The sequence below is a fragment of the Aulonocara sp. 'chitande type north' Nkhata Bay genome, linkage group LG16 (assembly GCF_057382095.1).
Source record: "Aulonocara sp. 'chitande type north' Nkhata Bay isolate Kocher_YH1m ecotype deep benthic linkage group LG16, A_spYH_male_GT1.1, whole genome shotgun sequence".
Taxonomy (NCBI): Eukaryota; Metazoa; Chordata; class Actinopteri; order Cichliformes; family Cichlidae; genus Aulonocara; species Aulonocara sp. 'chitande type north' Nkhata Bay.
The window spans coordinates 33,731,786-33,755,242 of record NC_141359.1 but is presented as its reverse complement, the minus strand read 5'-3'; the positions used below and the strand labels follow the sequence as shown (position 1 = coordinate 33,755,242).

At 39.2% G+C, this 23,457-nt stretch overlaps 2 protein-coding genes across 6 annotated transcripts in view; one reads left to right on the top strand and one right to left on the bottom strand.

The window, feature by feature from the left end:
• Positions 1 to 20,072, top strand: part of LOC147311907 (inactive dipeptidyl peptidase 10) — a 145,363-nt gene extending 125,291 nt beyond the window's left edge. Inside the window, exons 18-26 of one of the 3 annotated variants that reach the window (XM_086266235.1) lie at positions 978 to 1,076; positions 6,767 to 6,836; positions 7,123 to 7,317; positions 7,396 to 7,450; positions 7,555 to 7,654; positions 8,169 to 8,227; positions 14,850 to 14,925; positions 15,211 to 15,284; positions 17,387 to 20,072. In XM_086266235.1, coding sequence (XP_086122361.1) covers positions 978 to 1,076; positions 6,767 to 6,836; positions 7,123 to 7,317; positions 7,396 to 7,450; positions 7,555 to 7,654; positions 8,169 to 8,227; positions 14,850 to 14,925; positions 15,211 to 15,284; positions 17,387 to 17,503 — 845 coding nt within the window. In that variant the 3' untranslated portion in view covers positions 17,504 to 20,072. Of the gene's footprint in view, positions 1 to 974; positions 1,077 to 6,766; positions 6,837 to 7,122; positions 7,318 to 7,395; positions 7,451 to 7,554; positions 7,655 to 8,168; positions 8,228 to 10,477; positions 10,838 to 14,849; positions 14,926 to 15,210; positions 15,285 to 17,386 lie in introns of those variants that run through there. The other 2 variants (XM_086266234.1, XM_086266236.1) reach the window with 2 other exon arrangements.
• dpp10 (dipeptidyl-peptidase 10 (non-functional)) overlaps positions 17,476 to 23,457 on the bottom strand; it is a 260,752-nt gene continuing 254,770 nt past the window's right edge. For all 3 annotated transcript variants that reach the window (XM_086266229.1, XM_086266230.1, XM_086266231.1), the window contains one exon: positions 17,476 to 22,832. In XM_086266229.1, coding sequence (XP_086122355.1) covers positions 22,695 to 22,832 — 138 coding nt within the window. In that variant the 3' untranslated portion in view covers positions 17,476 to 22,694. The remainder of the gene's footprint in view (positions 22,833 to 23,457) is intronic.

Below are 23,457 nucleotides of genomic sequence, written 5' to 3'. Positions count from 1 at the left end.
GTTCAAAGTGCACAGAAATTAATACAACTTGTTAAATTACTTGGACCTCAAAGTGTGAATGAATCATGTATTCAGGACAATCACTCCAACTGTCATTGTGATGTCATAGCTTTGCAACTTCGAAAAAGACTCAGTACTAAGCAGAATCTTAGAAACTGTAGAAAATTTATGTCAAACAGATTTATCTAAAGTGAGTGTGTCATGAAATGATGTAGATATGCCATGAAAAGAAGTTGTTTTGTATCCTCAGATCCTTAGTATTTTTATATAACTTCTAAAAGCCTTTTTACTTTACGTTTTTACCAGATAGCATGACAGCAAACTTCAACTACTGACTCAAATACGAACACAGGCAGATTAAGAAATATTCAATAATGTATGCTGACAGTAGAAAGTTCTACATGAAACTGGCAGGATCAATTCAAGAAGCAATTAAAAAAAAAGAGAATCATCTTTTTCCAAGACGTCACAGCTCTAAGACATCACAACAACACGATTGGTCAGTTGCATGTGTGGGGACAACAACCATATGTTACTTAAGAGTGCAGAATCTGGAATAAAGATGAAATAAAGGTTATTGTAATGTTTAAAACTGTAATTTTGACAGACAGACTCAAGGATTGTCTGTCTGCTGATATTATGTCAAAAATTATTCTTTACTAAGCTGACAGAGTGGTCACAATTAGATGTCAGGAAAGAAAATGTGTTTGTTTCAGTGTATTTAGAAACACTGTAAGATTAGATAAACAACAACATTCTTCATCTAAACACATGAAAGGAACAGGAGGACATATTGTTGATTTTCTTGTTCTTGGTATAATTATAAGTGTCAATAAGATTTTAAATGAGGTACTCTTGACGTGTTCAGTTTCTTTTTCCTAGTAATTAGCAGACACACACAAGCTTTCTTTAATAGATGTTATATTTGTTGCTTTCTTGTAAGTAATAGTAATTCTTCTTGTGCTGTCATCCAGCAGAGCACAAGATTCTGGAAAATAACAGAGAATTAAAAAATGCACTGATAAACAGGACAATACCCAAGTGGGAAAGAAGAACTGTACAAATCAACAACTTTGGTAAGAAACTTTATTCCTCTCTAATGATGTGCAAAAGTTGTGATTTGTAATAACGATTTGTTCAGATTCATCTTTGAGCTTTTGTTTGGTTTTTCATTGTCTGTGTATGCATGAGTAGACATTTCTTATCACCACTCCACTCTAACATTTTCTCCCATGACGATTAATGAGTAATAACAACACTTGGAAAAACAAATTTCTTCTTCTGCTCCATCCAAGTTCAGGAAACTCTGTTGTCTGACACTGAAGAGGTAGGGTAACTGTAACTTGTTTCCTTAACAGCATGTAAAGCAATAACTGAGATAGTTTCCAGCAAATTACATCCCCATGAGCTCAGTAGTTAAGATCTTTTTAGGATAAACATACCAGAGTGAACAGGTGCAGAGCTTTGTTTGGTGATTATGAAACAGCCCTGAAATCATAAGCACAGCCCTATATTGTATCAATTAGAAGGGACGGCTCACCATATGGCTCCCTCTCTCTAGTCTGTGTTCACTATTAGAGGCAACATGATACATATTTAAGGACTTCTGAGCGGAGTCAGATGGGAATCCTGTCATCGTAAAAAAGCTAAACAGAAATAAAATCACAGGCTTACTTTTCACATAAACCGCTTCTTCTTTCTCAGGGATGAGAGAATAAGGAAGAATGGGAACAGAAAATCTGAATACCTTATCAAAAATAAACACAATGTAAATTTGCATAAAAAATATTTTCTGTCTCATGTGCTGTCATACAAATGATATTACCTAAAATATAACTGCACCAGAATTTGAAAACGTATTATATTACTTGTGTCTCCCATCACAAATTACCATCTTATTTAAGTGAAGAGGTTTGTGTACTCTAGTGAGCTATGTTCATGGCGGCAATTTGCCCATGCTAGAGTCTTCCAAGGCAAATTGTTTCTAAGTGAAGAGCCAAACTAAGTGTAATCCGGTTGTTCAGTGATGACGCGACGAATCCTACTTCCGGGCCTAAAGTAGTCTGCGTTTAATATGGCTTTTGTGTTGTTAACATGTTTAATGTTATGTATTTTCTTCTATTTGATCTCAAAAAGCTCCTAAAACAGTCAGTGATCACTGTTGACCTCCCTCGGCTTTTATTACCGCTAATCATTTATTTAAGCTCAGTTTTTAAAACCTTAGGATGTAACTACAGCCCAGCCCATGCAGCAGTATATGAATGACTAACCTCGTATTGTGGATGGATTATCTCAGTTGTTCTCCTGGCTGAAGTTTGGTCCTTTTACAGTATCCTGCCATGCGATTACATTTGTTCCTGACCACCGAGAACACTCACGTTAACTTTTATCGAGTGGAAAAAAAGTTAGCTTGTTTATATTATGCTAACATAGCTGTGTCGCTAGCGGTCACGTAGCACATCATTATATACCAGCTAGCCCAACTTCAGTAACCCTACAAACGTCACTGCTTTTTAGTTTTCTGTCTTCATTTATGCTGGAAGTGATAACAGAGCTGTGCGTTTTAATTTGTTTCCAAAATCCCGCAGTCAGGACATGCTATATTGTATTTAGATAGAAGCTAGCGAGCTAATTCCCTGCTAACTTCTAACTCCGTTAAATGTCATAAATTCCGTTTTCATGGATGCCTGGATGTTAAACTCAATTGTTACACCTGGTAGAGCAGAACGCTGATCATTTTATTAAAGATGAAAGACTTTAGACAGCTTTTCAACTCTCAGTAATGCCATAGTGATCGTTTGATATATGGACCTGCAGCGGAGTTTAGGTCCAGACACTGATAGTGACGTCAAACTGAACAACCGGATTCAGGAAGAGGTATGGTAAAGGATTGGGGGCCCCACAATGGAGCCAGTCCCAGGGGAGGAGCTCAAGCTGGTGGTTGGGCCTTAGCCCATGGGGCCAGGCTCAGCCCATATGAGCCACAAGGGCCAGCCTTCTTGTGGCCCTACTACCTGAAGGAGGTGCCAGAATGCTGTACAATACTTCCCACCCACAATGTATATATACTGTATATAGTGGAAGTTGAACTGATGGCATAGCTTCCCACTGGAAGGAATAGTTCTAGGATCTCCTCAAGCCCACCAATATGCCTGTCTGTAGTGGAGCCAGTCTGAGGGTGATTGTTCTCCACTTCAAGAATTTGAGTGAGTTGAGGTAGTTTGGAAATCAGACAGGGATGTCTCTTCGATCCCTCCAAGGTCAGGTGTTCCACACATGCTCCAATGTGAGGAGGCCTGAAATGCTTGGAATTTTTTGGCTTGGGAATTCTATTGATGAATGGATGGATAACTGGCCTGCAAAGTGGCAAAAGAAGAATTTATTCGTTATTTACATAAAAGTTCCGATTCTTATGAGTATTTTTGGCAATTCCTTGCCATCAAAATATTCCTAAGTCTCTATTTTTGTGATTGTCTTCTACAAATGTTAACTAAAATGTTCACCATCAGAGGACAATGTATTACCAGACTATCTTAGTTAGACTTGTAGTCAAGACCGCCTAAACCAAGACAATACCAAGACCAGAGGGTTTCGAGACCAAGACAAGACCAATACTAAGACCTAGACAGACCGAGTCAAGACGAAGACCGAGACCGAGACAAGACCAATACTAAGACCTAGACACACCGAGTCAAGACGAAGGCCGAGACAAAAAAAAAGTCTTTAAACTTCAGCCAGATGCTGCTTCGTTTATGGGTGTCGGGCATATTTATGTGTTTTTGCGATGCACTCACACAGCCTTCCTCACCGCTGTCTACTGTCTCACTGACTTACAGAGAGCACAGACGCACGCTCCACTTGACTGTCGCGTCTCTCACCCTCTCTGTTTTTCACATAATGATATTATCCTATATCCTCGCATGTGATTGGCCACAATATGGAGGGATTGGAGCATAGCTGAGCCACTGTGTGAGAGCTGAGCAGCGAAAGGAAATTAAGTGAGGAGCCGGCTCTCGTTCAATGGGAGTTGACTCTTCTGATTCACTACAAAGCACTCTCTAAGCACGGCTCTTAGAGCTGATGTTTTTGAGCATGACACATTATCGAACGTTACGTTGTGTGTCATGGATACTGTTGACTCCAAATCTCCCAACCACTATGTCGATCTGAGGCAAGTCCAAGACAAGACCGAGGGATCCGAGACCACAAGAACAAGACAAGACCAAGACCACGTAAATGTGGTCTCAAGACCGGTCTCGAGACATCCAACTCTAATCTTAGTGTAGTTGCCCAATTGTGCAGTAGGAACAAAAAAAGTGTACTGTTTTGCCTGAAACTTGTCAAACATGTTAACAGTGTCTGTCAAATTAGAGAATTAGTGATGGATGATACATGACTCGCATCAGTAGCGTTTTTGATACGGGCGACACGGTCGGTTGCCCGGGGCGGCATCGTGGTGGGGGGCGGCATCACGGGCATCGGCAAAAAAAAATAATTTTGCTCGTACTCATGGTGCCCCGACGTCAGCCAGCACATTTTGTGAATGGCATAGGCACCGATCGGCTTTCTATCGCACATTTGCTGGGAGTAAGGGCGCCCTCCATTTGCGAGGTACTTACAGCAGGGAGGAGAGGGCGGGGCGGCGGGGGATTCACTGACTGGCTGGAGCAGCATCTAATAACCAACTCGCAAAATAAAACAAAATAAAAACAAACCAACAAACACAAAAACACCAGACATTATGACACAGAGTTATAATTTGCACCAATGTTTTTTCGAAATTCTGTATGCGAAAAGTGAGCGCGAGAGAGTAAAAACATACATGATTTACTCATGAAAGTGGCCACTTTCTCATTACTTTCATATATTTTTTTAGTAAGTATACAAAACATACAAGTTTCATTATATAATTTTTCAAGGGATCTTATATGTGCTTTTCATACAAGTTTCATACAAGACAGATAAAAACTTTATAAGATTTATATATATCTTTTCCATATGGGCACATTCACACACTACATAGAAATACACCCTAGACAAAGCGAATCTGTGAACTAACGTATAGGTCTATTAGGTTATGTTGTGGTGATTGCTTCAGGATACATGACCTGCCATTGGATAATGGCAGGTCATGTATCCTGAAACAATCAGAATCATGTATCCTGAAACAATCAGAATCATGTATCCTGAAACAATCAGAATCATAATCAGAATACTTTATTAATCCCTAAGGAAATGATGTGGGTTACAGTTGCTCCAAGAAGAAATGGTAAAAATAGCAACAGTAACAGACTAAACTCCAAACAATCCATTATATTACAGATTTTACACAATTAAGAAATAGCACTAATATATGCAGATCACTCAATTATAGATAGAGGGAGTGTTCACCCGGGGCGCCAAACAGGCTGGGACCGCCACTGACTCGCATCACAAAACGGCAAGCATTACCAAATAACAGCTTTTGTCCTCCTAAATTGGGAAGAAATGTGATGTATTTAGCTTCTTACTCAGCATTGGCACTCAATCATTTACACTCCAAGAGCTGTTTCCAAAAGTATTACTGAACTCCTGTTTTTCTTCTTTTGCTCTTGTTTTGTTTGCATCCTAGCATGGTTTATTCTATTGGTGCATTATTCTCTTGGTGATGGTGGTGATAAGGGTCAATTATCAGGTGTTTTAGCTGTTGCTTGCTGTCCAATTAATAAGTATAGGTGCCTTCTCTGCCTCCCCGTCATATTTTATCTTCCTCTGATGTTCAATTTAGGATACTACAATGAAGAGCTACACCATCTTGCTTGGGCTGGTTCCTTCTTCCTTCCTTCTGTTTACATATATGTGTAAAATCCATAATAAATATGTCCCCAGACTTGGAACATAATTAGGAAATAAGGGTGATTACAGGAGACCCCTTGTACCCTGCCCACCACCTATTTGACCCACTGCCCTCTGGTTGGCACCTCAGGTCATTCAGTCCCCACACCTCAGGTTTTATAAACAGCTTCTTTCCCTGGGCCATTCGGACTGGTAACAAACACTACCACCCCCACACACTACACCTGCCCACCCACTCTACTAATCTGAGCCATGGTCTGAGTAACCCTGATCACTCAGGCCATTCACACACAGACTCTATTCAAACCAAGTCCTTTGCACTATTTACAAGCACTTTATTCTCCAGTGTGTGCATTTTGTCTTGTTTTACATATCTTCCTTTAGTTTGTATATTTTTCTGCTGTTTGTTATTTATTCCTGCTGTCTTGGCGCTTATATTTTATTTCTGATCGGTTGGCATGGAGCACCCACAATTTTGTTGTACATGTACAATACCAATAAAAGACTATTCTATTCTATTTTAATCTATTGTATTCTATTTATCAAATTAAACTTTGATGACCTCATCACACATTATGATATTATATAGAAAAAAGAGAAAACTTCCATGCACTGTCCACTTAGGTGACTCAAGTCACGCGGTCTTTGATTGTCAACTGAATTAAATGGTACCATTTAAAGGATGTACTAAAGCTAAAATGAATGTAAATCTTTTCAAATACCAGCTTTGTGCTACCTGCCTTGACCTCTAAAGTCTCAGTTCTTCTCCCATTTCTTTTATTAACCAAAAAATGATGTGTTGACCTTGCAGCGCACAGAGCTTTGATGTAGTCTGAGGGATAGATGTACATGCATTGCATATAAAAATTTATTCTGAATCTTCACCAAAATCTCCTCTGGACTGAATGCTGAACACTGATTTATTTTGCAGCACTTCGCCTGGAGTTAATCGTCCCGATAGCTTTGGATGAAGCGAAGGAGTACCCACTTTTACTTGTCCTGTACGTAACTTTGTTTTAACAACTTTGAGAATGCCTCATTGTCGGCCTTACTGCTTCAGTTGAAGTGTTAAGAACTGTAGAGTGAGTTTATACAGTGACTACAGTGAAATCCCAACCTAAAGATAGGGACCGCCCTCCTCTCCAGAAGAGTATAAGAGTAATGTTTTAGAGGCCATTAGGTGTTTAAAACATAATGGTTGTTGTTATTATTTCTTCAATTTTTGTAGTTTATTTTGCATCCTTTCATGAAAACTTTGGCGCTCTAAACTCTTTTTGCCTTCCAAAGTGACAGCACCCCTGGTGGTCAGGCTGTGAGTGACCGTTTTTCCCTGAGCTGGGACTCTGTTCTGGTCAGTTCCAATGATGTCATTGTGGCCCATCTGGATGGGCGGGGCAGTGGCTGCCAGGGTCAGAGGATCTTACACGAGGTTTTCCAGAGACTGGGAACTGTTGACGTTCACGATCAGCTCACAGCACTCGAGTATGTATTGGTACAGATAATATTTACATACAAACTACGTACAAAATGACATTTAGTTAATGTTCTTTTAATTTTCAGGCATCTGGTAAAGCTGCCCTATATTGATGCCAACAGAGTTGGAGTTTATGGAAAGGTAACAGCCTCTTTAACTGAAATTAAAACACGCATAAAAATTAGCAATTTATTTATTTATTTAATTCTTTTTTCACAAAAACATTGTTTTCTATATTTTTTTAGGCATATGGAGGCTTCTTGTCCACACTCCTGGTCCTTTCCCACAGCTCTGTGTTAAGGTGTGGCATTGCTGTCACTCCTATAACAAACTGGAGATTGTATGGTAAGCTTATTCAAGACTTTACAATAATATTGTCACTAGTTATAGTTATGACTTACGAATACCACGTTAAATGAAAAATTCAAGTTATGAAGGCACTGAAGGGCAATATTTCTGCCCGTGTTTTGCCCGTGTTACGAAATCCGCTGGCTGTGATTGGCTGAGCCCACAATGCCTACAATGCCCACAATGCCTTCCGAATCATGTGACAACCCCTTTGCTTTCGTACTCGCGCTTAGCTGTTTCACTCGAGTGTTGTTAGCTATTATTAGCCTATAGCCTATCGTTCACTCAAAAGGCGAGATGGGTGCTTCGACTTACGAAAATTTTCGACTTACGAAAGACCCACGCGAACGAATTAATTTCGTAAGTCGGGGTTCCACTGAGCAGTAAGATTGGTTATTAATGGTCACCATTTGTCCACCATGAAGTGAAGAAGTAATATTAAATTAATCATGTGTTAATTAAAACAACAATGCCATGTCTGTTAACAGTTTTATTCTGGTTTTCGATAAAGGGTCTGCCTTCACTGAGAAATACTTTGGCTTTCCAGCAAGAGAGGACCACAAATACCAGGTACACTTGTATGTTAGTGGTGGGTTTTTGGGTTATTATGTTCCATATAACATGTTCAAATCTAGCTAATAATTCTTATTTATGTCACAACTCTAATACTAAATACAAGAATACTGAATGCAGACACTCACAGATTGATGACGGGATTTAAAACTTTCACATTAACAGCAAATACTTACAGGAAACACTTCAAAGGGGAGAGTTGTTTTTTTTTATCCCTTTAATTTTTTTTTCCTGTAAGTATTTGTGGTTCAAAAGTGAACAGATGGTGTAGAAGTTACCCAGGTAAGTGGAAGTGATAAATATGTAAAGGGACAAGACTGGGTTTAGTGGTAGGAAACCAAAGATGTTGCAGATGTGGCATAGTGTGAAAAAGCACTGAACAGTGCAAAAATGCACAGTTAGTAACTAACCACATGAAATTAACCCTCATGCAAGTTATCTGTCAGTGCCACAACAGAATTTCTGTAAATCTACTTCTATATTTGCAGCATACAGCCCTCCATCTCTTTCAGAGTTTTCATACAAACTTTCACTCTTTTTGCACTTCATTTTTTCCCCAGTTATGATCAGTTTCCAAGTTTTTGCCTCTGAGAAGAAAACCCATGCCATGAAGTTACCTCCACCACGATTCTGTGTATCAAAGTATTAATAGTTGATAACAACAGCTGATGGCACACGTTGTTCAGTTTTTGATTGATCAGATCATAGTATATTCTCATTTGTTTTTTAACTTTACATTTAGCAAACACTAAGCACTATCGTGCTGCACCTTTTTATTCAGAGTAGCTACATACAGACCTGGCTGGTATAGTACTGCTAAGGTGGTCATCATTCCTTAACCTCTTTCTGCAGAGAAGTTCTTCAAATCTTTATGTTTGGACACTAATAACTTCATTTATGAAAGCCCTCATTGTTTGATCATTCACTTTGGTTGGACTCCTGTCTCTCTGAACATTTCCGATGTTTCCAAACAGTCAGTGAGGTCACGATGCTCCCTAGAACACTTAAAGTTTCAGTTTCTGTGTTTCCCTTGATCTTTATCTCAGCACAGTGAGAAGTCTCCAGTGAGTTTCTTGTACTTGCAGGCTTTAGGTTAAGTCCTGCAGTGTATATAATTTATAATGTACAGTGTAAGTCATGGGATCGTAGAAAGGTGTGTCTGTTTTTATAAATTTTGCCTACTAGTTTTAATTTGTCAATCACAATCAAGTTTTCACCACAATTTGCAGCAGCAAAGGGATTACATACTTGCAAGCCATGCTTGCAAAACCTTCATTTTGTTGCCATAATTTAGTGAGTGCACACTGATTGTGGAGAATTTAAAAAATGTATTATCCCTGTGCCTTTTCTGAATTTTTGCTAAAAATAAATATGTGTTGATTTTTTTTTATTTTGTGCCGCTGTAGAATTCACTTCTTCTCCAGTAGTGGCTGAGGTTTATTTGTGTTGCTATTTTTATGTGCAGCCGTCAACTATATGTGTGTATATATATATACTAGGGGTGGGGGAAAAAATCGATACTGTGTAGTATCGTGATATTTTGTTTGCTAATAATGTATCGATACAGGGACGGCAGAAATCGATATTTTGTTACAAAAAAGGATTTTGTGGAATGGAACATGCTCTGAGTTCAGAGCATGTTGATCCTTTTTCTGAGCAAGAATCCTGACATTCCTTCACTGTCCAAATGTGTTTAACTTTTTTTTGGGCAGCAATAAACATGACAGTTTACTTATTTTAATTTAAGACATGTTTTATATTAATTAAGTTTAAAACTTTTTTATTTAATGTAAAATTATATTTTGTTTTAATTTACTTTCAAATTCTTCTGTTGCTGAAGGGGCTGCATAGTTTTCATAAATTTCATAGTTCAGAATAGCTATAATTGTACCAGATGGTTGCAATCAGTTAAGTTGGACTAGACTGTAATACAAACCGTTCAGTTTGTCAACAATAAAACTGACTGAAATGAGAGACTGAGTGTGAGACTTTGATATTAGATGAAATAAATATTGATAAAGTTTACCTTTATGTACAGAATCTGAATATCGCAAAATATTTTAAAAAATTGCAATAATATCGTATCGTGCGTTAAGTATTGTGATAATATCGTATCGTGGGATGTATGGTGATTCCCACCTCTAATACACACACACACACATACATATATATATGTGTATATATATATATATGTATGTATATATATATATATATATATATATATATCTTGCTGGTGACATTTTACAGAGCCACCATAGAGAGCATCCTAACGTACGGCATAACAACATGGTATGCAGGGTGCTCAGCTGCAGACAGGAAAGTACTGCAGAGGGTCATCAACACAGCCCAGAAGATCACTGGCTGCTCTCTGCCCAGCCTGGAGGTCACTGCAAACTCTCGGTACCTCAGCAGAGCTGGCAATATCATCAAGGACCACTCTCACCCCAGCAATCAACTGTTTGAACTATTACCGTCAGGCCGACGGTACAGGTCACATAAAACCAGGACAAACAGATTCAGGGATAGCTTCTTTCCCAGAGCTATCACCGTAGTAAATAAGCACAAAAACAATTGAACCTATTCCATACCGTCACTGTCATTATATTATGCTGCTATTCATACTGTCATTATATTAATGCTGCTATCCTGTATATATTGTACATACTATTGTTTGAGTACTTACGATTGTTTTTTTTGTACTTTTTATATTTTACATTTATATTTATTATTGAAACTTGCACCAAGGGAGTGGCACTCCAATTTCGTTGTACTCTGTACAATGACAATAAAGGCTATTCTATTCTATTCTATTCTATTCTATTCTATTCTATTCTATATGTATATATATGTATCTATATATAGTTGTCAGCCACCTCCTGTACATGGATGACATCAAGCTGTATGCCAAGAGTGAACGAGACATCGATTCACTGATCCACACTACCAGGCTATACAGCAATGACATTAGACTGTCGTTCGGACTGGAGAAGTGTAGTCGGATGGTAACAAAGAGAGGGAAGGTAGTCAGAACTGAGGGGATTGAACTACCAGAAGGCAACATTGCAGACATAGAGGACAGTTACAAGTACCTGGGGATTCCGCAGGCGAATGGGAACCATGAAGAGGCCGCTAGAAAAGCTGCAACCACCAAGTACCTGCAGAGGGTCAGGCAAGTCCTGAGGAGTCAGCTGAATGGCAAGAACAAGATCCGGGCCATCAACACGTACGCCCTGCCCGTGATCAGGTACCCTGCTGGGGTAATAGGCTGGCCAAAGGAGGAGATAGAAGCCACTGACATAAAGACAAGAAAGCTCCTTACCATGCATGGAGGGTTTCACCCCAAGTCCAGCACCCTGAGGCTGTACTCTAAGCGGAAGGAAGGGGGCCGAGGACTGGTGAGTGTCAGCACCACAGTCCAGGATGAGACAACGAACATCCAAGAATACATTGGGAAGATGGCCCCAACTGACCGAGTGCTCAGTGAATACCTCAGGCAGCAGAAACCCAAGAAAGAGGAGGGAGACGAGGAACCATCATGGAAGGACAGGCCCCTGCACGGTATGTACCACCGGCAGATAGAGGAGGTGGCTGATACCCAGAAATCCTACCAGTGGCTGGACAAAGCTGGACTGAAAGACAGCACAGAGGCACTAATCATGGCAGCACAAGAACAAGCTCTGAGTACAAGATCCATAGAGGCTGGGGTCTATCACACCAGGCAAGACCCCAGGTGCAGGCTGTGTAAAGATGCCCCAGAGACAATTCAACACATAACAGCAGGGTGCAAGATGCTAGCAGGCAAGGCATACATGGAACGCCATAACCAAGTGGCCGGCATAGTGTACAGGAACATCTGTGCCGAGTATAACCTGGAAGTCCCGAGGTCAAAATGGGAGATGCCCCCAAGGGTAGTGGAGAATGACCAAGCTAAGATCCTGTGGGACTTCCAGATACAGACGGACAAAATGGTGGTGGCTAACCAACCGGACAAAATGGTGGTGGCTAACCAACCGGACATAGTGGTGGTAGACAAACAGAAGAAGACGGCCGTAGTGATCGATGTAGCGGTTCCGAATGACAGCAATATCAGGAAGAAGGAACACGAGAAGCTGGAGAAATACCAAGGGCTCAGAGAAGAGCTCGAGAGGATGTGGAGGGTGAAGGTAACGGTGGTCCCCGTGGTAATCGGAGCACTGGGTGTGGTGACTCCCAAGTTAGACGAGTGGCTCCAGCAGATCCCGGGAATAACATCGGAGATCTCTGTCCAGAAGAGCGCAGTCCTGGGAACAGCTAAGATACTGCGCAGGACCCTCAAGCTCCCAGGCGTCTGGTAGAGGACCCGAGCTTGAAGGATAAACCGCCCGCAGGGGCGTGCTGGGTGTTTTTGTTTATATATATATATATATATATATATCTCATTGGCAATGTCTGAACCTTATAACAGTTAAAAGTCCTGGTAGTTTCAATCATCTTTCATTTTGCAGTTATTGAGACTAGAGCAGGGCGATATGGCCAAAAATATTTATCACGATATATATTTGAAAATTTGCGATAACGATATAACCAACGATATAATTGATGCGAGACAAAATACAACTCCACAACATTACTAGCGCAAAAAGACAACCTATCATTTATTTTCACTTAAACAAGAAGCTGGTTTTTATGTACATTAAAGCTTTATAAAAATGTAACAGTGCAAATGCAAATTCCTTGCTGAAAGTTTAACCAAAAGGCATTTCCAGTAGAAATGGGCTGACATAAGAGGTGCTTTGCAACATTAAACTGCAGTGTGCAGTACGTATTTTTCGGACCATAGGGTGCCCAGGATTATAAGGCACATTACGCGAAACAAAGCAGTCAGATAAATCAAACTTTATTAAACTCATTCTTCTTGCTTCCTCCACTTCTGTACCATTGATTCATTAATGTTGAATTCTCTGGCAGCTGCTCTATTCCCATGTTGTTGCAGTATATGACTAACCTCGTATTGTGGATGGATTATCTCAGTTGTTCTCCTGACTGAAGATTGGTCCTTTTACAGCATCCTGCCATGCGATTGCATTTGTCTCTAACCATGAGGAACCTTAACGTTAACTTTTATAAGTGGAAAAGTGTTAGTGTTCGTCCTCCAGCTTCACTGTTTATGTTATGCTAACATAGCTGTGTTGCTAGCGATCACGTAGCACATTATTATATACCAGCTAGCCCAACTTCAGTAACCCTACAAACGTCACTGCTGTTTAGTTTCCTGTCTTCATTTATGTTGGAAGTGATAGCAGAGCTGTACGTTTGATTTTTTTCAGAAATGTCTCAGTCAGAACATGCAATATCATGCTTAGGTAACTAGCGAGCTAACTTCCGCTAGCTTCCTGCTAGCTTCTAACTCCATTAAATGTAATACATTTTGTTTTCATGGATGCCTGGAAGTTAAACTTCATAGTTACACCTGGTAAAGCAGCAATGCTGATCGTTTTATTAAAGATGAAAGAATTTAGACAGTTTTTAACTCTTAGTGATGCTGCAGTGTTCGTTTGACCTGAAGCATACGGAGTTTAGGACCCAGATTACTCCCAGATTTAAGGGCATCTTAGTCCGACGGCTGCTTGCATGTTCTGCAAAAAAAAATGTGCTTTGTCGTGTATCTGACGGACAAACACCAAACCAGTTCCACATCACTGAAGTTGCACCATTTTTACAAACCAATTCTGGTTCATCTGTTTCACTCAACAATCGGCCATGTGCGTATGAAAACAAAGGCACTGCGCATGCGCGTTTTACTCATATTCTATCGCGATATTTCATTTTCCTATCGTTGCCTAACATTATACCGGTATTACCGTGAACGGTATAATATGGCCCAGCCCTAATTGAGACCACTGTGCTTCCTAGATCACTCAAAGTTTTAGATATGTTTCTATGGCCGTGCTTTGGTCTATGCTTTGCCACAGTCCAAAGTCCACAGCGAGTTTTTTAGACTTACTGGCTTTATGTTATGTTCTGTCATGCAGTGTGAATTATGGGCTCTAATAAACACAGGTGTATGCGTTTCTAAATTATGCCCAATAAATTTAATGAAAAAACAATCTACATGGATAAATAACACTGCAGGCACTAAAAGAAAAATGTGTTTGTTTTGGTCTGGTCTGGGTTGAACTAGAAAAATCAAAACTGTTGTTTCCGCAGTATTTCTAGTACTGCACCACCAGATGCAAACAGATTTTAAGATGTCCAAACTGCCTCTCCTCTCACCTTTGCAACTGAAGTTTCTGTTTAAGATCAGCAAAGTACAAAGTTCTGCTGATGGCAGCGCAAAATTAAAACTCATTAAGGGAAGCTTTGATCTCTGCTGCTCAGTCACTTGACAGTTTTGTTACTTCAGTACATCCACCCTTGCTTACTGACACTTCCATCTGTGTTTGGTTGCATCTGATAGAAGTTGCTATAAATATTTATGAGTGGGAACTGATGCTGTTTAAAGATGTAGTTTCTTGTCTTCTAACCAAAGTTTTATGCTAATGGCTTCAACATTATGAGCTGTTTTATTAGATTTAAATCTGATATAGTTAAGCTGTGTCTGATTCTGCACTGGGTGGTGACTGTTCACTGTCTCCTGCAGATTTCCAGTCTGCTCAGCAACATCACAGGACCTGCAAGTCCATTGAACTTTCTTATTATCCACGGCACAGCAGATGGTGAGCATGGGAATAGATAAACATGATGAAGCAGATATGTAGCTGTAGAATTAAGTAGGGTTTACTGCCAAATTAACTGTAAATAAGTACATACTGACAATTCTTTTTTGCAAATTTAACATAAAAATGAATGCAAAGGAAAAAAAACTGTAAGTGTTAGTCTAACTATTGCATTTCTTTTATTTTACTGAATTCCTAACAATGCTCTGCATAATGGGGTGAATGGTTGTTGTGCAAAGTTATTGCATTGTAAATTGTCATTGCAACTCTTTGTTCTCTTGACAGCCAATGTTCATTTCCAGCATTCTGCTGAGTTGGTCAAACTGCTGTCTGCATCAAATGTTAACTACACTCTCCAGGTGACTTCTGCCATCTCCTCTCTGCATGACATTCATTTCAGTTCCCTAACAAGAGCGGACCCATGTGCTGTGTTTGTGAATTTATCAACCAGCCTTCTTATTTTTATTCTCTGAAGGTTGAAAAGTCATTTAACAAAAGCTTCTGCTTTCCCATGTGTCCATATCAGAAAGCAGTGTGGTCAGATATGTGATGGTTTCTTTCTGCTGCACAAGATAATCAGGTCTTGGCAATTAAAGCAATGTTTGTGGACAGCTGCTTGTGTGAGCAGATGCTAGGCAACGTTTATATGAATAATTTTCCAAACAGTCTATTTTGTGTCAGCGAGATTTTACAAACTGTGGTTAAAGATAAAAAAAAAAAAAAAAAATCCGTTTTAAATGTGGCCGGTTTCGCCTTCAAAATCATCTTCTCGTATAAGATGATAATTAGATAATTCAGTAAAAGTCCTGGCATGCCCCCTTGCATTTGTGCCTCTGCAGTGGTTACTGGATCTCCCCCAGTCTGTTAAAACTGTGATCCTTCAGCTTGATTTTCATTTGCATTAGTTGGGTACACAAAACTGCATGTGACATCTTTTGATTCTTTCTCTGTATGAGAAAGTGCTTATTTCAAACTGAAACATTGTCAGAAAAACTAGCCACAGAGACCTATGAAGAATAAAAATAAATAAATAAATCTAATGGCAACACCCATGGTGCTGAAATAAGTTAAGAGCCATTACTATTGAATTTATATAAATGACAATTAATATTATTAATTAGAAAGAAACAACTGCACTACGAGTGCACTGATGTGCAAGCTCCACAAGTTTCTCTCATTTCTACCAGCTGTTGATCAGCAGGAGGGTGTAAAGTCATTAAAATAAATGTATATGCCATCTCCCTGCACTCAGATGCATGCTACTCCCCCGAACATGATCGTGATGGTCACATGTCATGTTTAACACCCACTGCTCAACAAAATTGTACAAAAAAATCACAACACTTTGAAAACTCCTCAGATCTCCATGGGAAAATCATGCTGGATTTTTATTCTGATTCTTAATTCTGGAATGCTGTAGCAAATGCCAATCAGTCTCTGTGGTGTGAGCACAGGGCCCACTAGAAGATGTTGGTACCTCAGACCACCCTCATAAAGTCTGTTTCTGATTGTTTAGTCAGATACATTCACAGCAGTGCCCTGCTAGCCAAATGCAAAACAACAACAACAAAAAAAAAAAACCCATAAAAAAAACACCAAAGAACTTGCAAAGCCATTACTATTTTGGGGGTTCTCTAATTCCCATCCTCTCATTGTTACCCCTCTAGTAACTGTTGCACTAGAGGAGCTTTTAAAAACACCAAAGCAGCTGAAACTGATTGACAGCCCCTCTGCTGCTTAACTGAACAGATCAATATCATATCAAAGTTAAGTTATAAAATGTAACTGATGCTAAACTCTGATTAAAAAGTGTTCCTTTAATTTTTTAATTAGTTTATTACAGTAATTGTATTCTTCAACATGAGTGTCTCAATTCCTTTATACACTTTAGATTGATTCTATATAGTCACTGTATTTGCATATTTTATTTGGGGTGGTGCGGAGTGTGGATCCTGATGACCATAGGGTAGCACTGGAGCATGTTTGCTATGTTGTTACCTCTGAACAGTTTCTGCTCAAATGTGTAAAGAGAAAACACAAGTAGCCCAGCCTGAACTCTCACAATTCCTGCTTAGTCAGTACATTATAACCACTTGCCTAATAGTGTTAGCATGTTAGTCCTTTGAGCGCATCCAGTGGTTAGAGTCTACAAGACAAGTGAAGGTTCCCTGTGCTATATGGCAAAAAGATCTTAGCAGGAGATCCTTAGCCGCAGATCAGAACATACTGTCACCAGTTCATCCGTTCATTGTTTTCTTGTCTTTCATCAATGTCAGCTGATTATTACCAATGCTAACTGGTATTTGCTGGTGTAGTTTTGTTGGCTGTACTATGATGTTAATATCAAGGCAATGTTTTATTTTGTTTTTGGAACTCCTTTCTTTCACTTAGAATATACATCATTTCTATGTTTTTTATTACAAAGAAATAATGACTCTCCTTTCCATTTCCTTCTGACTAGATATTCCCAGATGAAGGACACAACATTATTTCAGTAAAGAGTCAACACTACTTTCTGAGCTCAGTGCTGAACTTTTTCAACCGCTGCTTTGAGGAGGGGTACAATGAAGATGATTAGCTCCAAGTAAGCTCCTGTGGTAAGGTGGTTTTATGGAGAGTGCGCTGGAGCAACTGCTGTAGTGAGCCAGCGATGAGAGGTTGTGTTTCCCTGAACATCTGCTGCCTGATAAAAATGATTAATAAAACCCCACTGACCTATAATATTTAAATTAGGTCCCTTCACATTTGTTGGAATGCAAAGAAAGTTAGAGCAGTGAATCTGAGGTTGTGGGGAAAAACAAAAGATAGGTTAATATTATACTACCATTAAGAGTTCTGTTTTGAATGTTTGTACCATGTAATGCATACAAATGTCAGGGAATCAAAGAAACTTGTATTTTTTTTTGTATCTTTCCTGAAATCTACTGTGAATTCATGTGAATACATTCTGTGAACAGAGAAAAATCACCTATAAATCCACCAAATCGTATCACTATCAGACCGAATCACCAAACAGTTCCTGCAGGTGCCTTTACCTCATATAGTCTTTTCTGAGCTTCGGGCAAACACAGCAATACAAAAATATCGTATGACAATATGTAACAGAGAGTGAAATGGGGTTTAGCCATGCTGTTTAAATCAGGTAAAGAAAACCTTTAATATGAAAGTTTCAAAAAGGAAGTTACTGTGAGTCTTAGTTTTTTGTATTTCTTCTTTTATCTTTGTTAGAAGGAACCTGTGTGTCTGTTCAAGATGAATCTGCTATTTGGGTGCACATTGCCATGTGACATATTAAAAGTATTAATTGTGTTATTCAGGGAAGATTTCTTAGTTTAACAATATCTTCATCTATGTTTTTAGAAATAGATGAATAAATTTCAGATGTTTGTGACCAGCTTGAACCTTTACTGTTCCACACAGTGTTTAATATCCACAAAATGTGAAAAGAAATTAAAGTGGAGAATGGAGAAAGTTCATGTGTAAGATAAGCAGTCTATGCTGTACAGTGCGCTTTGGCCACAACAGAACTGTAATAAATACTGCATCTTTCCTTCAGTAGCAAACTGATTGTTTGTTGACCATAACCCTGTGCTGCTCACACTTCTACACTTGCCTGACAAACTGCATCTCATGTACCATATATATATTGCCCTCTGTAGTTGACATTTGTATACTTGGAAACATTTGTACGCTCAAATAAACTGACAAACTTGACATTTTTAGATCTGTGTGTTGCAGTAATAGATTATTTTGATTTTAAAGTGACAGTGCATATATTCATGAAGCTCCAAGGTCACTCTAATGTAACTAGTATAGTATAGATCACTGAAATGTTCCCCTTTGCTTCAGCGATACAGAGTGATATGACTGGATCAATGGCAATTTTGCAGCTGGGGCTCATACAGAGCTGTCAGGATGTGCTAAGCATAGCAAATGGCATGCAGATTAAAAGCTGATGAGTAGGGAGTCTCCATAATAGTTCAAGGTTTTTTTTTCCAGCTTTTATAAGTTGTATTATCATCAGTTATATTATGCTGACATAGTGTCAGTTGCTGTACTAACATAGCACTGCTAAACCATTCAACTAAGTAAGGAAAAACATGAATCCAGCATTACTTTAAGACATGAAGGTCAAAAAATCTGAACATTTTCAAGAAATGTGGTGGGACTGGCTCTCTGAGTAGAAAAGAAGAGTGGTGCTTACAAAAAGATATGTTCATTAGAAGCACCAGTTCTGCAAATTTACCAATTAGCCGCATCCAATGAGAATCCATAACAATGCTTCCCAGCGATACATCTAAACATCAGCTGAGACGTTTAGATATGAGACCAATACTGAATGACAACAAGGCTTTGCAGGTAAAACTCTTGGAGATTTACTCAGAATTTAAAGTAACAGTTCATCAACATAGATATCGCAGCATCCTGCAGAGATCCACCGTTTCATTTGCAGCTTCTGTAACAGCTCTTTGCTAGCCTGATTAAGTCTGATTTAGGCTCAAATCACCTTTAAGCCGAAAGTACCTAACAGTGACAATGTTAAGCAAATAAGCACACCTCTCAAAGTATTACTAGTAAGGAAAGGGAATTCAAGTAAAATGAAATTTGATCATCATTGGGAACTTTTAAAACATCATATTATGTGGTGGAAATGTGCTGCAGTTATTAAACTGATGTTGTGATCACATTGTTTTCTCAAGTTAAAAAATGTTTAAGGAGAGTAACATTCAGACTGATAAGAGCAGTGTTATTGTTTGTTTGCAGATGTTTAAAAGTGGGTACTTGTTGTGTGAATGTGTATAAAAGGTTTTTTTTCATCCTCTACACAGTATATGTTTAACTTCTGTTACTCTTTTAGGGTGAGGCCTAGACTTTGGTGGTGTTCAAGCCAAATGCTAAAAATGCTCAAACTAACCCTCTGCATGTCTTCTCTCACTGCCTTTGAACACACCCTCACCCCATCCTGTGTCTTTAAACAGGAAGTTTTTCCTTGCCACTGTCGCCAAGTCCTTGCTCAGAGGGGGGGTTGTTTGCTGTTTGGGTTTTTCTCTGTATCATTGTAGGGTCTTTACCTTAAAATACAAGGCACCTTGTGGAATGTTGTTGTGATTTCATCCTACATAAATAAAATTAAAGCCTTGACTGATCTTTGTGATCTGTATTCTTGATTTGGCAGATACTTTATGTTGAATGCCCTTCCTGATCCAACCTTCCCGATTTATCTGGGCTTTGGAATGGCACTTGAAGAACACTGGCTTGTTGCTTTGTAGTTCCACGCAACCAAGCACTGTTCTTAAATGCTTCTCCAATTTGGGAGCTGAAGCATATTGCAGCTGCCATAGGTCAAGAAGCATGCTACACCCTGGACAGGTTACCAGTCCATCGCACTTACACCTACAGTCAATTTATCATCACCAGTTAACCTAATGAGCATGTGTTTGGACTGTGGGAGAAAGCATGATTTCCCAGAGAGAATCCACAGAGACACGTGGAGAAAATACAAAGTCCAGTTTAAGAAGCCAGAAACTGTAATTTTTAAAATGTCATAAATGCATTTTGGCCTTGCAGTTCTTCTTTCAAAGCTTACCAAACAGGTGAAGAGTCCACAAAAAGAGGTAGATGTTAGCCCAAATGTAACCATGTCACCAGTAACTTTAGAACTGAAAGATCTAAAACTGTGAGTTGACTTTGTTCGGTTGTCCTATTATTTTCTTTAGATCTGCGTTGACATCATGTGGTTATCAAGATTTTTTTTCTCATTAGACAAGAAAGAAAAACAAAGTCTCCATTGGGAGCGTCATCTTCAGGAGATGACTAACAGGACTTTCAGAGAAGAGAAATATTTGTTTGTCGTTAAACACCTACTGATCACTGTTGGTGTTAAAATAGACCTTTTCACAACATCTTCCATCTGGCTAGGTTGCCATGTTGATGCATTCCTCCTTAAAAAACGACCAATAATGTTTGTTTTGAGCTCTGAACCACCATAGCTGTTACACATTTTGCTGGCTACTACAAATTTAAGAATTAACATCTGCTTGGTCATTCAGGCTTGTAAGTGCAGGCAGTGATTAATGCACACAGACATGCAGTGTTGATGCAAGTATGTTTGACTTTAAATAAGAAGATCTTGCCTGCTAAATCATTAATGCAGGTAGCCCATGGCCATGACAGATGACTGGGTCTCTTTAATGTGACTGCCAAGGTAACAAACAAATGAAACTTTAGATTGAATTGCTCAGTCCTGCAAACAAATGCAGCCGATTTGGTTCTCTGTTATTTGTGTTCAATCCACCAGAATAACTCAAAGGTTTTTTTTTTGTTTAGTTTTTTTTTTACATTTTTTTTTTTTTACATTTTTTATTATTATTATTTATTATTTATAATCATCACTAGAGGACAATCACAATAACCCCAAAACCTCAACCCTCAACCCTTCCCTTTTAAAACAGCAAAAAGAACGAGAACAAGCATTACAAAATCCATCCTAAGAAGAAAATCAACAGCTTGAAAGAAAACAGAAAAGAAATGAAAGTACAAGACGTCCAGGTCAAATCAATCCATCCCCATAGACTAAACTTTCTATGAGATCTGACATCTTAAAAATATATTTATGTACACACTCTGCTGTATTGTACTGTACAAAATGTGGCAACACTTGAAACATTCCCTGTAGACATGCAAACACCTTACTGACACTGTAAAATTCCCCATCTTAGTTCTTTTTTTGAATGTCTTTTAGTGTCCAAAAATACGTGAAATGGTTCTTTACTCTGGTGGAGATGCACTGGAAAATGATCTCACACCTTTTTAAACTTGTGCAATTTGATTTAAGGGTTCAAATCACATATTAAGATGGAGAGCTTTTTCAGTGTGGCCTGAAACTGAAATTACTATATGGCCTATAAACCTGTTATCTTCATCCCAAACTTAAGAGTTTCTAAACTGACTGCAACACCGTGTCTCGAGGACCTGAGTTGACATAGGTTAACATGACACTGCTAATGGATGACTACCACTGCCAGCAAGTAATATTACAGTATGTTGAACCTCATAAGGCATTGTACATGTCTACACAAGACTGCTGTACAATAAAGTGTGACCTCTAAACACTGTTTCCATTCAGGGTGGGCGATGGCAGAGGGTTTCAGCAGGAAATTGCACTTATTCAGGATCTGCTCAGGTTTTAGTGAACTTGCGTGACTAAACATTTTTGCAGATGACTGGAGCATTTCCTTGTGCAACGATACAACAACCAAAAGAGAAGTGAGATCAAAGGTGTATATCGGTGTTCTTGTCTTCCAAAGTGTCGCAGTACCACAAAGGAGACTGACATGGCAAGAATGAGTGAAGCTGAAAGGCGAAGGGGGGAAAAAGAACCATGCACTTGGTTAAGTGTGAATGACTGCAGCTCGGAGAACCTGCAGCAGATCTTCAGTGTGCTTTGCCGAGAAACTGAGCGTCCCAAAACTGAAATGACTCTATGCTAGACGACAGTTCGCGCCTCAAGTCCCGGCAATGCGAGTGTCACTTGTTGTGTCCTTTAGCTATCTTTTTCATCACATTTACACATACACAGACACACACACAGGAGTGCTCATACACACACACATACGCACGCACACACACATACACACTTTGGGAGCATCAGCAGCTCTACCCCAGTGTCCTTTTCTGGCTAAACACTTGGTCCAAACACGAAAGGCCTTGACGGATTTCAGCAAAATTCTTCAAGCTCTGCCAAAGGTCTGACTCCCAAAGACACATTCCTACTCCTCTTCTTCCTCCTCTTCATCGGGTAGTGGTAGCAACTCCTCCTTCAGACACTCCCTGTAGAAACTGGTCAGTGTGGTGTAGAGGTGCTGACGACTCTGCTGAGACAGGAAGTGTCCCTCATCTGGGTAGATCTGGTGGGTAAAAGACATGGAAAACAGCTTTCAGGGTACTTTGATTGCACACAACCATCTCAGGTTTGTGGAGTCTTTTTTGTGTCTTTTAGCTTATTGTTTTTGTTCACTCTCATTCCTCTCATGTTCTTTGCTTCTATTAGTGGGACTAAACTAAAAAGCTTTGAAAACACAGTACAGACTAGTTCCTTTGCACCAAACAGAAGTAAGACAAAGTTATTGACTTTCTGGTTAATATATAGGGGTATTTAGCAGCTAAAAGGGCAGCTGTTTTGTGGAGGAAAAATGAAAACAGTGCTAAAAGAGAAAAATAACATTCGACATAATCTGCACTTCGATTCACTGGGTGGCCAGAAACACAACTTGCTCTTGCTCAAAGTGTACTGTTACTCAAACATTTCATTTCATTGACTTGTGCAGTGATATATAATCATTGTCTATTCCATTAGAATCCCACAGCTGCGTCTTCTGCTGTATAGCCTGGCTTCTGGGCAGAGTGAGGTGGGATTACCTCCTATTTTGCATCACATTTAAACAAAGTGCCAAAATTAATAGCAGAGTAGAGTTAATTTCATAAAGTGGAATACTTTAACCCCTCCCAATCAAAGCCTAAAACTATGCAGCA